The 15,216-nt window shown below is 46.7% G+C and overlaps 1 protein-coding gene across 3 annotated transcripts in view; it reads right to left on the bottom strand.

Annotated features, from left to right (window-relative positions):
* The window catches only part of ESRRB (estrogen related receptor beta), a 42,958-nt gene that overhangs the window by 15,876 nt on the left and 11,866 nt on the right, over positions 1 to 15,216 (bottom strand). For 2 of the 3 annotated variants that reach the window (XM_010198220.2, XM_061997892.1), the window contains 2 exons: positions 1,656 to 1,766; positions 849 to 1,010 (listed from right to left, as the gene is read on the bottom strand). In XM_010198220.2, coding sequence (XP_010196522.2) covers positions 849 to 1,010; positions 1,656 to 1,766 — 273 coding nt within the window. Of the gene's footprint in view, positions 1 to 848; positions 1,046 to 1,655; positions 1,767 to 15,216 lie in introns of all 3 variants that reach the window. The other variant, XM_061997893.1, reaches the window with a different exon arrangement.

Raw genomic sequence — 15,216 nt, 5'->3', positions numbered from 1 at the left:
AACAGTCTTTGGAAAGCAGCCATGTAAACCCCAAGGATATCCCCTAAGTTCCCTGGCCAACCTTTTCCACATCCAAATCCAACCTATCTTTTGGGGAACTGGACAGAGGTGCATTTCCTCTTCTCAGTCCAAATCTTTGCCTTCAGAATGCCCTTGAGCACCATGTCTGCTCCTTCAGCCTAGGTCTATCCTACCTACCTGTAGGTGTGAGACACTTGTTATGCCACCCAGTCCTACAGGCAATCGCTGGATATAGTCACTGAGCCTTCTGAGGCCTGTCACATTGCCAATAAATTGTCCTCATTGTTTGTCAGCATAGAAGCCTAGAGATTCACTGACAAATGTCAGTATGTCCTCCATCCCAATAGGACTTCTGTAATAAATCCAGTATGACAAAAGATTTCCTGAGTCTACAGAGTGGGTACCTGCCTTGTCGTTACCAGTGAAGTCCAGTCACTGCCACAACATTTGTTCCATCTATAGACAGAACAGATGTAGATCACACTAATGCAGTGCAAAATCACTGAAGTCTACCATACCATCCCAAGGACTGTTTGCCAAGTGCTTTTGCTGTGCCACTCAATGCCAGGTACAACTGAGAATTTCATCGTGTCATCTCAAAGCCTTCTGCACAATCCCAGGGCACAGTCAGCAGCTCCTGTGCCTATACCATAGGCTGCACTGGAGTTTGTTACCAATGAGCGCCCCCCACAAGCAGTTTGCAGTGACAGTAATTCCCCCTCATCACTATATGTAAAAATCCTGGTTGAACCAAAACTGATAAGCACAGTGATATATAATAGCTCTCTTTGCTCTTCATGCTTACACCCTTGTAATTCCCCATTTACCTGGGATGTGCTTTGCCCAGCCAATGATCACCACCAGCTCCCTGTCTGCCAGGTCACAGAGGGTTGTCAGGGCTTTGATATCACTCTCCGGCATGGTTGGATCAGGCATGGCATAAATCTTCTCTGGCTCAGCCACCAGCAAGTGGGAGACGATCTTAGTCACTGCACATTTCAAAGGAGAAGTGGTTGTTTTATCTCTCATGATAGAAGGTATCCTAACAGCCCTTTCTGAGAAGGACCTTTCTGGGAGAAGACATGACTATGGAGCCCATAGGACCTCAGAAACGGGCTGAGTCACACCAGGAGAAGACTACACTGCAACTGCACAAGCTGCCTACGCTGTCTATGCCAAATGAACTCTGTACAGGGATGACAAAAGCAGGAAGCTTACTGTGAGGTTGTCAGTCACTTCTCAGGTAGGTCCCACAAGGGGAGGAAGAGGCACGAATAATCAGTTCGTGGGATGTGAAAAGTTTAGAGAATTATGAGTAATATGGAAGAGAGAAACCAGCATTGGACCAGTTTTGTTAACACAGCTTAGATACAGGAAAAGATCAGAATATCACTAAATGGATTTATGTAATCTCCTGGGAAAGGTCTGGTATTTAACCCCAGGTACAACGAACAGAGCACCTGGGCTGTACCTCAGGTGTGCCTCATTGACCTCTGCACTATCAGCCCAAGAAAAAATCCTAGTGACTGCCATGGGAATGGGCAGTGACAACTGCTCCACTGTACGTTTTGAGAGACCAGTAAAAATCAGCTTGGTGGTTGCTCAGAGGACCATCATTCCAGAGCAATACATACGTGGCTTTTTAGCTGGGGGAGGGATCTGTAAGCTCAGATAAGTGCTACTCTCAGAATCCAATCTCCTCTTGTATTTCTGACGGCCTCCGCGGACTCGATCCAGACGAACACCTGCAGGTAAAACAAGATAAATCCTCATGATTCCCGAGTGCCTCAGGGAACCTTGGCATGCAGATGCTAAAATTTGGTAAGTAAGACGTTCCCCACACTCCAGGGAGCTTCTTTCTCCCAAACACTTGAGATCTCAGCTGAACCCAGCACTCCTAATAATACCGGTTAGACTGCCTCCAGCAATAACCATGCTGCTGTGAGCTTTACTTTTATTCAAAACATTAATGAAGACAGAAATTAACCCATTCAAACTCTTGAATCACCATCAATCTGATGGGCAAATGGAAAGCTTCAGACCTCAATGCCCTCTAGATGATCTTGCTTTTAAAAAGAAAAGACTTTACATGCCAATCAAATCTGAAGTTATAAAAATAAGCTTTTAGATTGTTCTTAGAAATGAGAAGTTAAATGTTCTGTGACCTCTCACTGTTCATATTTGAGAAAAGTGACCTACTGCAAATACATTACGAACCAGGAATCCAACAAAGATGCTTCAGCCTTGATCAAGCAAAGCAACTGTAACAAAAGTAGGACCCAAATAAATAGAAACAACCTCTACTACAAAAAAAGCAATGATAAAGCTGAAGTAGGGCAACACTGAAGGATTTGTTGCAGCTCTTTCAAAATACAGTGAGTAGAACTGCAAATAGCACATTGAAATCAGTTCCCAGTGACAGGCACCATGCAAAAAACCCCACAGCAGCATCAACAAACCAAGAACAGCAGCTGAACTGCCATATTAGCACAAAATACAAGGACAAGAACTAATTGTGGGAAAAAAAGCCATACATATTTGTCAACTGTCAGTTACTTCTGCCCAGGCATATAGTCTCTGGCAATCAGTTCTTGTGAAATCAGGGTAACTCAGTCTTGCTGGAGGAAACAGACATTGGAAAAAACAAATATAAATCTTTCAAGGTAAACGATGGAGCAATCGAATAGGCTAAAAATTTGAATTTACACTACACAAGTACCTCCTTAGAAACACTCATGAGTTTCTCTAGTCTGGTCATGGGAACTAATTACATAATACACTTACTAATCACATTGAGCCATTAATATTTTGCAATCAATCCACTACATAAACACAAACAGCTAAAAGCAAACACTCCAAATCAGCTGTGATGCTTTTTATATAGATGCCAAATCAGAGGTCCTTGTGAACAGTTTGTACACCTGAAAAAAACTGCAGTCTGATAACAAATATTCTACCCTAGAAAGAGGCACATCAGTCACACTGCACATTTCAATGCCACATTTGCTTCCTACGTCATGGACAAGAAAGGTTTTTACTGTAATGCTCACACCAGCCACACCTGCACAGCATGAAACCTTTTCTTGCCACAAAACCTAGATCCTGATATTCTTCACAGCTGGAGCACCCAAACCAGTTTGACTGACAGACAGTACCCAACAGTAAGAATAACCAACAGCAGCCAGGCCAACAGAACTCCCTTATGCGGTCTGACAGCAAAATCTTTCTGGCAGTAGTAACACCCACATGGAAGTCCAGGCAGAATTACCTGTAAGCCATTGTGTGTGGGTACAGAGGCTCATAGGCATGACGTTATTAGGGCTACATAGCTCTTTCCTTTTAAGAGTTCTGCAGGTCCCACTGAGCAGACAAAGCAGGAATGAGCAGGCTTGGAGCTCTCTAGAGCAAATAACTGCAGCTGCAAGCAGCTGCTCTGGGAGGACAGCAGACATTTGAAGATGGAGAGTATGACATGATGCTGAATATGTGAAACTCAGATGACACTGAGTAATTTTCTTCTTCTGCCTCTTTTTCTACTTGTGACTCTGTGTGGAGAATTCCCTGACATCCCTATACAGAAGTACTACCTTTCTCCTCCTTTACATGCTAGCATTTCTGAAAATGTTGCCCACTGCTTCTTTTAGCTCCATTCCCAACAGCCAGTAGCCTGTGGGCAAGACTCCTCCTAAGGAGCCCTAACACATTCCAGAGAGTGAATTCAGAAAGGGCAGCCAGGGAATCCCAAAACTGAGATTGTCAAGGGGGATCTCGAAGGAACAGCACTAATAAAATCCTGGATGAAGTAGGAAACTTTCTTTTCCATCCATGATTTCTTTCCCTCTATAAATGTAGTCTGGTTTCCTTAGAAAGAAAACCCCTCTTCCATGCTCTGCTGAATAAATGGCAATTGCCTATAAGCCAGCAGAGGAGGAAGAGACACAAATTTCAGGAACGACCGATCTAGGTGGACCTGCTTCTGCACGGAGGTTGCACTAGGTGACCTCTAAAGGTCCCTTCCAACCCCTGCCATTTTAGGATTCTATGATTCTATGAACTGCCAGTAAACAAAGTAACCAGGTCAAAGATTATGGAAGTATCCTGAACAGACTGCAGGACTTCAGGTCCAAATCACACCTCCCCAGGACCGCCACAGAAGGTCATAGGGGGTCCATTCCCTCATGCCAGTGGGCAGTATGTCATTGGTGCAGGGTGATGCTATTCTCAGCACAGGAGAAACCAACACAAAACCCCCAAGGATGCACTTACTGTGCAGTTTGTGAAGCAAGAGGGCAGGGAGAACTGGGAGAGGTAGAGAGAAAATGGGGGAAGAAGCTAGTTTCCTTCTCCCAAGGAGAAGCATGCCAACCTCCAGTGCTTGGCAGAGGGATGGCTGCACAGGTTGCAGCAGTATTAGGGACCCTCAATCAGATTATAAGGACACAAAGGACTTAAGTGCATTAAAAAAGATAAGAGAGACGCAGAGAGATTTACCCTCCATCCCTCCTTCCCTCACTGAGCAGATAGAGGTCTGTTTGCCCAAGGACTTTGGCTTGTTAATTTTGTACAAGCATTTGTCCTCCTCCTGTTCCCCATCCTGTGTGACACTCCTTGAGGCAAACGTTTTCAATCAGCATTTGCAGTGCTGCCGTTCTTCGCCTCTTGTGGTGGCTGCAGCTGCAGAGCTGGCCAAGAGGCCAGTCCCACACTGCCCAGCCCAGCTCCCGAGGGCAGCAACCTGCAGCTGCTACAGCAAACAGCAGCATTTCAACCCCAGCCCCTGCCTGTGACGCCCCCGATACAAGTGTCATGGCAAAATCCCTTCCCCAGAGATCTGACAGCCTAATGGGTTGTATCTAGATGGAAGGGAAGGGCATGGCCAAAAATCAGGAGCCGACACTGAGCCAGTGCTGTTGAAGTAGCTTGTTCATACCTGCCATTCTACTTTGACTTCCTGCGTGGCTGACCTTAAGGTAGGCAGCTTGGCTACAATGCAGCTCTGAGAGGGACACTAAGCAACATTCAAATAGAGTGGGAGTGTGCAGCGGGTGGGCTCAGAGAACTAGCATGAAGGAAAGCACTGAGCAGAGAAGAAATGGAGGGGAGTGTAAACTGAGATATGAATTAAAGTGGAAGAGCGTAAAGAGAAGGGAGATGAGAAAGAGAAGGCTGGAACACAGCTGAGTGGTACATATACTGTAATCCCAGGGGTGGATTTCACACTGAACATACAGCCACCTGAGCTTTAACTGCAAGGTGCAGTGGCCACTGACGAGTTGCAGTTGGTCCATACAGAAGACATAGGGTTAGGTGCCACAATCTGACAATGAGACAGGAGCAAGAGAGAGCAGTTGCTTTCCAGCTCCTGCACCAACCCATTTCTCACATGGATCATTACTAGCCAGTTCCCAGGAGAGAAGACGTCATCCTACAAAACTGTCACCCCCACAGGCACTCCTGAACACCCTTCTTGACAGTATCTGCAAGTCAGGCAACTAGAGTAGTGAAGAAGAGAGAGCTTGCATATACAATGTGAGGTGCAGCAGTACAAGGCAAAGTTTGGGAAGTACTACCCCTTGCTAACTTACCTGTTTGGCAGCTGCTTCTTCACAAATGAAGGCTATCTGTGCTGGAAACATCCCCTCTCCTTCCCCACCCCTGTGTTGCAAGGAAGTGCTGCTATTGATTGATTGAAACTTGTCACCTTTTGAGGGACCTCACCTGAGTCCTGGCCCCCTGCCTGACCCAGGTGTGGAGCTGACCCTGGTGTTTAAGGCAGGCACTGAGTTGCAGCTGCGCAGCCTGCCTGAGTCCCCGCTGACATAGCAGGGAGGAGGGGAGGGCCAGGACTTGTGCAGGACTTTTCGGCACAGTAACCTTCCTGGGGTAGGGATGTCAGTTTTCTAAGCGTCCTGTGGGTGCCACTCGTGTTCCAAGTGCTCTTGCAGAGAGGTCCGTGCCAGCACCAAGCCTCTGCAGTGGGAGAGCTGATCTGCTGATCTGTTCAAGCTCCCTGCATTTCTCTGCCATGCCCCTCAGAGAGATGTCTGCTCGACAACTTTGGGATCAGATGTCCCCTTGCTGCCTTGATAACATCAGGCTTTGGGTTTTTTTTCTTAATGGAAGTAAAATAATTCCATCTTTTTTTAAAAGCTGGACCCAGGCCGAGTCTGTCGGAAGTAAAAATAGCCGAGTATGCAGAGGCGACAGCACACAGAGGCAGGTTTAGTTTCTCTTTTATTTTCTGGGGACTAAAAATACTCTTAAAAGCTCTGTGAAGTGAAGCCCTGGCCAGTGGGAAGTGCAGGCTAGGCCCAATATCAGCTGTCGCGTCAAATTACCAGCCTCACCTCACTTTCCATCGAGTCCTATCACATGCCCACGAATTGATAGGAACAGAAAGATCTGTCTGGCCAAAAGAGCCAACGGAGGAGCCAAGCTACAGGGTTTGCACAGTACAGGATGTGTCTATACCAAGAAGGACACAACCAAAAGGAACACAGGGCAAATGCTGGCCAGGGACCAATGCCCACTAGCTTGCTTTTGCCAAGCTTCCCTGCTCCACCAGCCAGGCCCTGTGCCCTCTGCCCACTTCATCCCTGAGATGCAGTTTTCACATCAGCAGAGCCTGTGCGCTCTCCCAGGATCTCAGCTGGGGTGGTGCTTTGTAGCTCAGAGAGATGCCCGTGTCCTTGGGAGCTGCAGTCTAAAGTACACGGATTGGCACTGCCCGAGGAAGCTAGAAGGCGTAGAGAGAGCAGAGAAGAAAGGAAGGGAGAAAGGTTGTGCCCAAGGTGTCTCCTATAGAAGCACCCTCTCCCTTTTTGCTCTGAACTTCATGGGAGACAACAAGGTGTTCTGATGGGATGTGTTACAAGGGGCTATAGAGAGATTAGATCAGTTCATGCAGATGTCACAGCCTGCTCCACTTTTGATGCTTTCAGGGATGTGTTAGTCAGGTAGGAAAGCTCCTTTGCTGTCTGTCTGGCTAAAAAATCCTTGGACTCAGAGAGACAGGTTGGCCCTGTGATGCCTGATGATACCTGGTACCACAGGCTGTCACGTGCCTTGCAGCAATGATACATGGTGCCCTTGCTCCTCACACACAGAAACACACAGTGTGTCCCAGGGGGATGATGCACATGGGATCTGGTGTAACCCACGCAGCTTGCAAATCAATCCTCCTCCTCTGCCAATGCCAGCTGCATGGCTGCCAGCTCTGCAGAGATGTCTGCAGCATTAGCCACTGTTGTCTGTACAGCTTCCTTCCCATGCTGAGCTCCCCAATCACCCTGGAAAGTCAGGAATCAACAAGGGCTTCAAGGGCAGATGGGAATAAAGAATACCTCAGTACCTTGTTCATCTCTTTGCAGTAAGCACTATACCCTCACTCTGAGTTCATAGTCCAAGCAAATGCTCTCCTTGGATTGCTCTCTTTCCCAACCCTCTAAACTGCTTGAAGCTCTACTGGCTATGTCAGCCATAGCGGCAGTGCTGGCATCACCAGGCCGAGGGGCACGGTGTGAAAGGAACAGATACAGGCACATGCCTGACAGGAGAAAAAAAAAAGGTACCTTTCACAAGAGGACCTAAAAGAAGACAAAGCCCCAGTCCCATCAGCTTTCCAAAAGGCAGTGCTCAGAGCTAAATCCCCAAAGGGGATTTAACTTACCTTACTTTAGACTTCAATAGCTCCCTTCCGTGCATCTGCGCTGCCATAACAGGCAACAGAGAGAAGCAGATACCTCCACATTCATCTCACAGACACTTGGAGTGATGACGGATACTTCTCTCCATTGACTACGAAGGCAAGCCCAGCCGAGCCAAACCTGGCTCAATCTATTTAGGTAGATCGTATGAGCCTTTTGCATCAGGCAGAGAATCATGAGCATAGATCAAGAACCAATTTTTTAGCTATGTGACACAATGAAGAGGCCCCTACCATTGCAGGGAGAGAGGCTGGCTTGTGATGGAGACTGACAGAGGTGAGGGAGTCGGACTCTCCAACACAGCATACTGCTGCTTTGGCTGGCCTCTTATGACAACTCTCTTTGGGCCTTGCAGCCTTCAAGTCTCTTCTGAAGTTCTCACTTCAGCAGTGGCTTTTCCAACATTAAGAACTAGTGTCCACTTACTATTTAATACTTAGAACAGTGGTGCCAGGAAATTCTGAGTAAAGATCCTCTCAGGATACTCTGCAGCCCAAAGGCTGGCATAGTTTTCAAAGGTGAGTCAGGGGAAGGGATTGAGAACCTTGTCAGAGCTGAGTCACTGGTGAACGTAAGTCACCAGAGGCCGTGAAAATGTTGCTGCTGATGTCTTAAGTTACTTTAGAGCAGTGGGACATACACTCAGTCTCACCCTACTCTTGCTCACCTCAGAGGATCTTACCTACCGTGTAGTCAGATCTGCCTAAAACCTAGTAGCATAATGGTTGGGGTCTAGGTATCCCTGGATGGTTGCAGCTTTAATCAGTTTCCTCTTTTCTGTACATGTTATAAGACTATTAAGCAAAATTTCTGGTGATTGAATGCACAAAGTATTTATTATAAACCTATCTAAAGCTGATGCCTGTCTGAACCCACACAGATATACATTGATGGAGCCTAGACCTTATGGCTGATAGAATGGAGATTTGGTTAGGTATGGTAAGAATCCAGGCAAATAAATAATTCAAAATGAATGGCAGGAAGCAAACCAAACAGATTGGATCCATTGGATATAGGTGAGGGTGTGGAGAGGGTCCTGGATGCACCAATCTTATAGCCAGAAAACAGATACCAAGGGCCACCAGCCCAACCTGCACTTAGTAGACAGCCCATGCACTGGAAGCCTCCTCTTTGGAGAGTTATCATTTCCCTGCCAAAGGCAGTCTGCATCACGACATCACCCCGTCCAGCTCCAGTCACATCGCAAATGCTCGGTTCACGCCTTGGGAAGTAGCCAGGTGTGGATGATGCAGACATCACGATGCCACTCACTGCCCCTGGAGATCCTGTTCCAAAGGACAGGGAGCTGCCTCTCTGTTTTTAAACACAGGGGTGTTTTAGAGAAAGAAAAACCTGTTTTAATTATCTTTTTTTTTTTTTCATGTGGATGCCTCCAACAGTGGTATTTCTGGCACCGGCTGGAGGCAGAATCCTCTATAAATACAAAGCCATTAAATCACATGCAGCAGCAACCTGATCGGGGCTGCCTTTTAATTTCCTGACATGAGCTGGCCACTAACCCAATTACCCAGAATCCCCAGAGGAGCCCTCATCCTTCCCAGTAAGCACAGAGCAAGAACCCGAGCACATTGCAGGGATATCAGCTGAGCTTTCACCGAAATCAAATATCTTTTTGAGAACATGTGGTCTGGAAGCAGGGATGGGGGCAGGAGGGAGAGGTTGCTGGAAACACTTTGCTCCATTGAGAGATTTTTTCCCTTGAATACAGAAATGAAACACCCTCCATTTGGTTACATTGCTGATTCAGTTATCTGGATTTGAGTGAAGGATGAAGGCAAAGTTAATAAGCAGAAGTAGTCTGAAATTGCCAGTGCTTTAGAAACCCTTGTTTAGTTGCTTGATTGCTGCACTGAGTTTGTAACATCACAGAGCCAGGCCTACCTAGGGTGACATGTTTGTTTCCTTGGGAAACATTTACGACAGCAGCCACTGACTGCAGCTGAGGAAGGGAAACAGCAGAGCCATGAGTAAACACGGGGGAAATTCCACTGGCTACAGGGCTTCCTAATCAGCCAAGGTCTTCAACAGGAGGAACATGAATTTAAGAGACAGACACTTCTTAAATCTGGAGATTGCAGACTCACCATCTCTGAACATTCACCTGCAACATTCACGGAGGATGCAGGCACGCGGGCAGCACAAGGATTATCAGGTTGTTGCAAGTTCCTGGGAGGCACAGTGTTCCCAAAGTTTCCAGGGACAGGAAGGAAAGGGGAACAATTAAGAGGAAGATGAGCTGAATGAACTTTGTGGCTCTCCTCTGTTCGTTTCTCATTCATGTCTCACTACCTGGCCCTGCAGTGTCAGTATCCACACATTCCAGCAATTACTGCCTCAGAAATTAGATCAGACAGCTAGGAGTCCAAGAGCTTGGGGGGATCTGTAACAAAGAATTTGAGTGCCCTGTTGAATTTCAGCATAGCATTTCTTATGGAAACGCATTAGGAGCCAAGGAGCAAAGCCTGGGAAGGAAATGGTTGTACCTGGGATTACTACATCCCAGCAGATACACTTCTGGGAAGAACCAGAGTCGTGTAGACAAAAGAAACCTTATGCCTTTCTTGGGTAATTGCCTAACCTCTCTTGCTGTTAAAGTGACTCCCTTTTCTGCATCCAGATCAAGGCTATCTTCCTCTATTTTACCTCCTTGCATTTGCAGACTTCACTCTCACCACACAAGAAATAGCTGTTGGGTGACCCCTGAGAGCCAGGAGGCTAGGCCAGAGGACAAATTCCCCTGAAAAACATTCAGAGTTGGGGAAATTACCTTGTACAGGACAGGTTTCCTATCCGGGGAATTTCCACTCCTGCTTTTATCACAGGAAATGCATGTAGATCAGGGGGAATCCAGACATATCTCCTTCCTGAAACACAGTATACCTGGTGTACCACAGCACACACACTCAGGGCCCTTTCAGTCTTTGCTCTCTTTCTTGGAAGCCAACCAGTGATGTGAAAACTCAAAGACTGGTGGAGTAATGGATGACATCTCAATGCCTGTTTTAGATAGTTACTTGCTGTTTGGTTTGTCACTGTCTAATGTGACAGATGATTGAACACACATGAACTTCATGAAAGCATTAGTGATCAGCTTTGCTTCCTCTTCAGAACCGTTTCTGCTCCATCTGGGTCTCTGCAGATGTACCAGCACAGAACAGGGAACAACACAGCTTTAGAAACAATACAAGTAGGAATCCAGTGAAGAAAATCTTCTGCAAGGCTTCCACAATAGCAAAAGACCAAAAGCCCAGACAACAGTCAGTCTGCTCCATTTGGTATCATATGGTTTGGTATGTCCAGTATTACCTCTCCTTCACATGCCTGTCTGCCATTTCCACTCAAAGATGAGTTCTGTAATAAATGGCCTTGATGTCCCATCACATCTCACCTCTTATCTCCATTCATCTTTCCATGATCTCAGGACATTTCCATTCTGTGAATTCACTGTACTGGGTTTATGTGGCGAGGGTTTGGTAGCAGGGGTCTGCAGGGGTGGCTTCTTGTGAGAAGACACCAGAAGCTGCCTCCATGTCAGACAGAGCCAGCTCCGAAATGAACCCACCCACCGCTGGCTAAAGCTGAGCCCATCAGTGATGTTGGGGCTGCCTCTGTGATGAGATGGCATAGTCAAGGAAGGGCAAAAAAGGCTACACAGCAGCTGTGAGACGGGAGTGAGATAATGTGAGAAAAATAGCCCTTCAGATGCCAAGGTCACAGAAGAAGGAAGGGGAGGAGGTGCTCCACATGCCAGAGCAGAGATTGCTCTGCAGCCTCTGGAGAAGATCACAGTCAGGCTTATCACACAGTAGTACAGATGTCTACCCTGCAGCCTGTGGAGGACCCCACGCTGGAGGTGGTGGACATGCCCTGAAGGAAGCTGCAGATTTTGGGGAGCCCATGACGGAGTAGACTCCTGGTAAGAGCTGCGATCTGTGGAGAGAAGCCTATGCAGAAGCAAGTTTTATGTTAAGAACTGTGGCCTATGGGAGACTCACACTGAAGTAGTTTATTCCTGAAGGACTGAAACTCATGGAAGGGATCCATGCTGAAGCAGTTCATGAAAAACTGCAGTTTTTAGGAAGAACTCATATTGGAGAAGTTCATGAAGAACTGTATCCCATGGGAGGGACCCCATGCTGGAGCAAGGGAACAGTGTGGAGGAAAGAGCAGCAGAGACAGTGTTTTGAACTGACTACCAACCTCCAGTGCCTATCCACCGGTGCTGCACAGGACAGACATGAGTGAGTTGAGCCTGGAAAGAAGCAGTAGTGGAAGAAAGGTGGTTTTATTTTTATTTCTCAATATCCTGCTCTCTTATTAACTAGCAATAAATTATTTTTCCCCAAGTTGAGTTTTGCCCATGACAGTAATTGCTGAGTGATCTCCCTGTCATTATCTCAACCCATGAACTTTTTTGGCACATTTTCTCTCCCTGTCCTGCTGAGGAGGGAGATTGAGGGAGTCACTTGGTGGGCACTCGGTGGCCAGCCAAGGTCAACCTACAACACTGACACACTAAGGATTGACACAAGGATTGTCCTTGTCACAGGGGCATTCTGCAAGTTGACACACAGGACCGTGACTTCAGAGAGGCAGCAGGGCAAAGCTGTGGGGTCACGTTTAACCAGCCAATGCCCAAAATCAAACCCCTAAAGCCCACTTCCACAGGCCATGTGTCATCTGAAATTACATCTACCTCTTGAAGACAAACAAATTGCTGTACAACAGAAAAGCCACGGGTGGCTAGAGCGTGAATGGCAAGGGTATATTCACCACAAAACTGACAAGGTATATTGAGGATTTAAGAGAGGACTGCCAAACTGCTGAAATTTTTCTATCCATCATTCATTCTAGAGAGCCAGAGAGACCTGGATCTATTTTGTAAAGTCTAGAGTTAAAGAGCTACACTTAGTTCATTGTGGGCATAAGCCAGACAGTGCTGGGAGCAAAGAGAATCAATAGGGTGACCAAAGACAGGGTTGTCCAGCTTTGAACAGTGCCTCTCCTCTGCAAGATGCAGGGCACACTTTCCGTCACTGTTGATCCCAGATGTCCAGGTACGTATGTAGATATCATCTTCTCCATCTGGGGTCAGCAGTATCACAGGTTGCTCAAGTTTCCCTGATTTTTGCAGAGCAGAGGAGCATGCACTTCTATGAGATAAAGCTGTGAAGATGCCTCATCTCCCACTGCCTGTACGCTGGTGCTTCAGCAAGGCCAAGAGCAGCAGAGAGCAGGTTTTCTGAGGACAGTGCCTCTCCACAGGGGCACTGGGACCGGAGTCTGCTGGAATCCTGGACTCCAGATTCAGTAGCTTCCTATCTGAGTCTGCTAGTGAGGATCTAATTAATGCTCTCTGAGGGCACGCTCCAGATGGAAGGGGAAAGTGAGAGACAGGCAGACAGGCCAACACGTCAGACATCTGAGCCAGTTGGTGTCCGTGGGCAGAGCTCTCTGCCCGCCCCTCTCCCCAGCGAGTCTGGCCTGCCCCGCAGCGTCACGCCAGGAGAACCTGAGACCCCAAAGCTCTGGTGTCTGTCCAGTTCCCTCGCTGCAGTGCATTGATCGGAGCTCTCTTAAAGAAAGTGGCCTGGATATTTGAGACACCTATTGATTGCTCCATTGGCTCTCTTCCTGGTCTGATCCTCATTCATTCGGCATTGCCTGAATAACTTGCGCTTTTGTGTTAGGAGCAGTGTCCCCAGAACTTGAAAGACTACATTCACAGCTGTTTGCCTAGCTGCAGGCCACGTCAGGAAGAGAGAAGATGCCTGGTGACCCTCACACACGCTCCCCAAGGTCCTCTGGCAGCATCAAGCTGAGCATTTCAAGAGTAAGGCAGAAACTTGAAGTCATGGTCACCTGTTTTTGCCATCTTTGAACACTGATGTGCCTGCCTGAAGAACGGGCTCACGTTACAAGCCCAACAGGCAGGAGGTGGCATCACGTATGATGACAAAAACCAGGAAGATATTTCCTCCTTAAATGAAAAGAAATGAAGCCCTTAATTAGGAACTGAGGGAATATCATACTCTTCTTCCTCAGAGGAAGAACAGTTTCTTTATGTAGAAATGTCTCCACTAAGTTACCAGCCCAGTGCCAAGGACATCAAGGAGAAACTTGTCAAGAAAAGAACTGGTTTCTGATCTTGACTTTAACCACAAGACTGTTACTCTTCAAACTCCTGGTAATCAAGCAAGAGAAAGAATCTTGCTTTGCAGCCTTCTGACATGGATGAATCCAAGGAAAAAGAAAGAGGTATAGCAAGGTGAAATAGGAAGGGGGACTACTGAAAGGAAAAAAAATCATAGCTCAAGTATCGGGACATATCTTGTCCTAACGAGTGCTTGGAGACTACAGAATAGGCTCCCTGGGGAAACCAAGATTTTTAGAAATAGTTGAAGTACTAGAAATGTACAGCTGGGAACACTCCTTCCCTTAGAGACAAAAGGGATAGAGAACCTAACAAGATGACAGATCAGAGATGGAAAAGGCCAATGAACCTTTTCTAATCAAAAATCCCTTGTCAATTCTGCATTTTTAAACAAGGCAAACAATTATGGATGTGTTCTTTTCAGAAACTCCTGGCTCTGTGGAGACCAAAGACTGTAAAACCATTTTTCTCCCATTTTGGATTTTGCATTTAAAGATGTGTATTGATTGAATTCTGTATACTAATACTTTGTTCTTCCACCTGGCTTCACATGAAGTTAACTAATCAGTCCTCACAATCCTTTCACAAAGTAAAACAGTGTGACCCTTACTCCTCAGCTCAGGAAACTAAGCAAATGAAAGAGAAAATAAGATGCCTGACCAACATTACTTGCCCACTCTGTTAAGACACGGGAGTCCTATTTGCAGATTGCTAATGTAGTCTGCACTGCTCCTGACATTGTCATGTGTTCTTACATCCCATTACTATCAATAATTCTTTATAATGTGTATTCCACAGCTCCAAATATTACGGGCAGGATCACAGATACACTAACATCAATAGCAAACCACCCTTCCCCAGTGACTTTAATGATGCCAGATCAATCCCTATATGAATAACTAAATACACTTCAGCACAAAAGCAGCCTTAGAGTCAAATTTCAGTTTGTCATGAGTTTCCCATGGGGTTCATGAGTTCAGGCACAGCATGGTGTGAGTGAACCTACATTACTTTCTGGTCTGGAAGTAGTTGACTGTTTTCACACAACGTGAAGGTTAACTCACAGATCCCTTCACTGGACCCTGCTCTGGACCGTGCTGAATTCCCAGAACTGGTAGTAGAGGATGCCCTGGCCAGGTCCTGTGTCTCTGCTTCCCCAGTTTCCAGCTCCAAGAGGCTTAACTGCTTGGATGCAGGGCAGCACAGACACAGGCAGCTAGCAAGGCTGGACCCGTACTGCTGCTCAGCAGAATGACTGGAGCCACATCAGGCTTTTAAGGTTGCTTTATGGATTCATATGAGCAGGCTAGAACA

The sequence above is a fragment of the Colius striatus genome, chromosome 6, assembly GCF_028858725.1.
Source record: "Colius striatus isolate bColStr4 chromosome 6, bColStr4.1.hap1, whole genome shotgun sequence".
Classification (NCBI taxonomy): domain Eukaryota; kingdom Metazoa; phylum Chordata; class Aves; order Coliiformes; family Coliidae; genus Colius; species Colius striatus.
The sequence above is the reverse complement of the archived record's forward strand: the minus strand, read 5'-3'. Positions and strand labels throughout refer to the sequence as shown.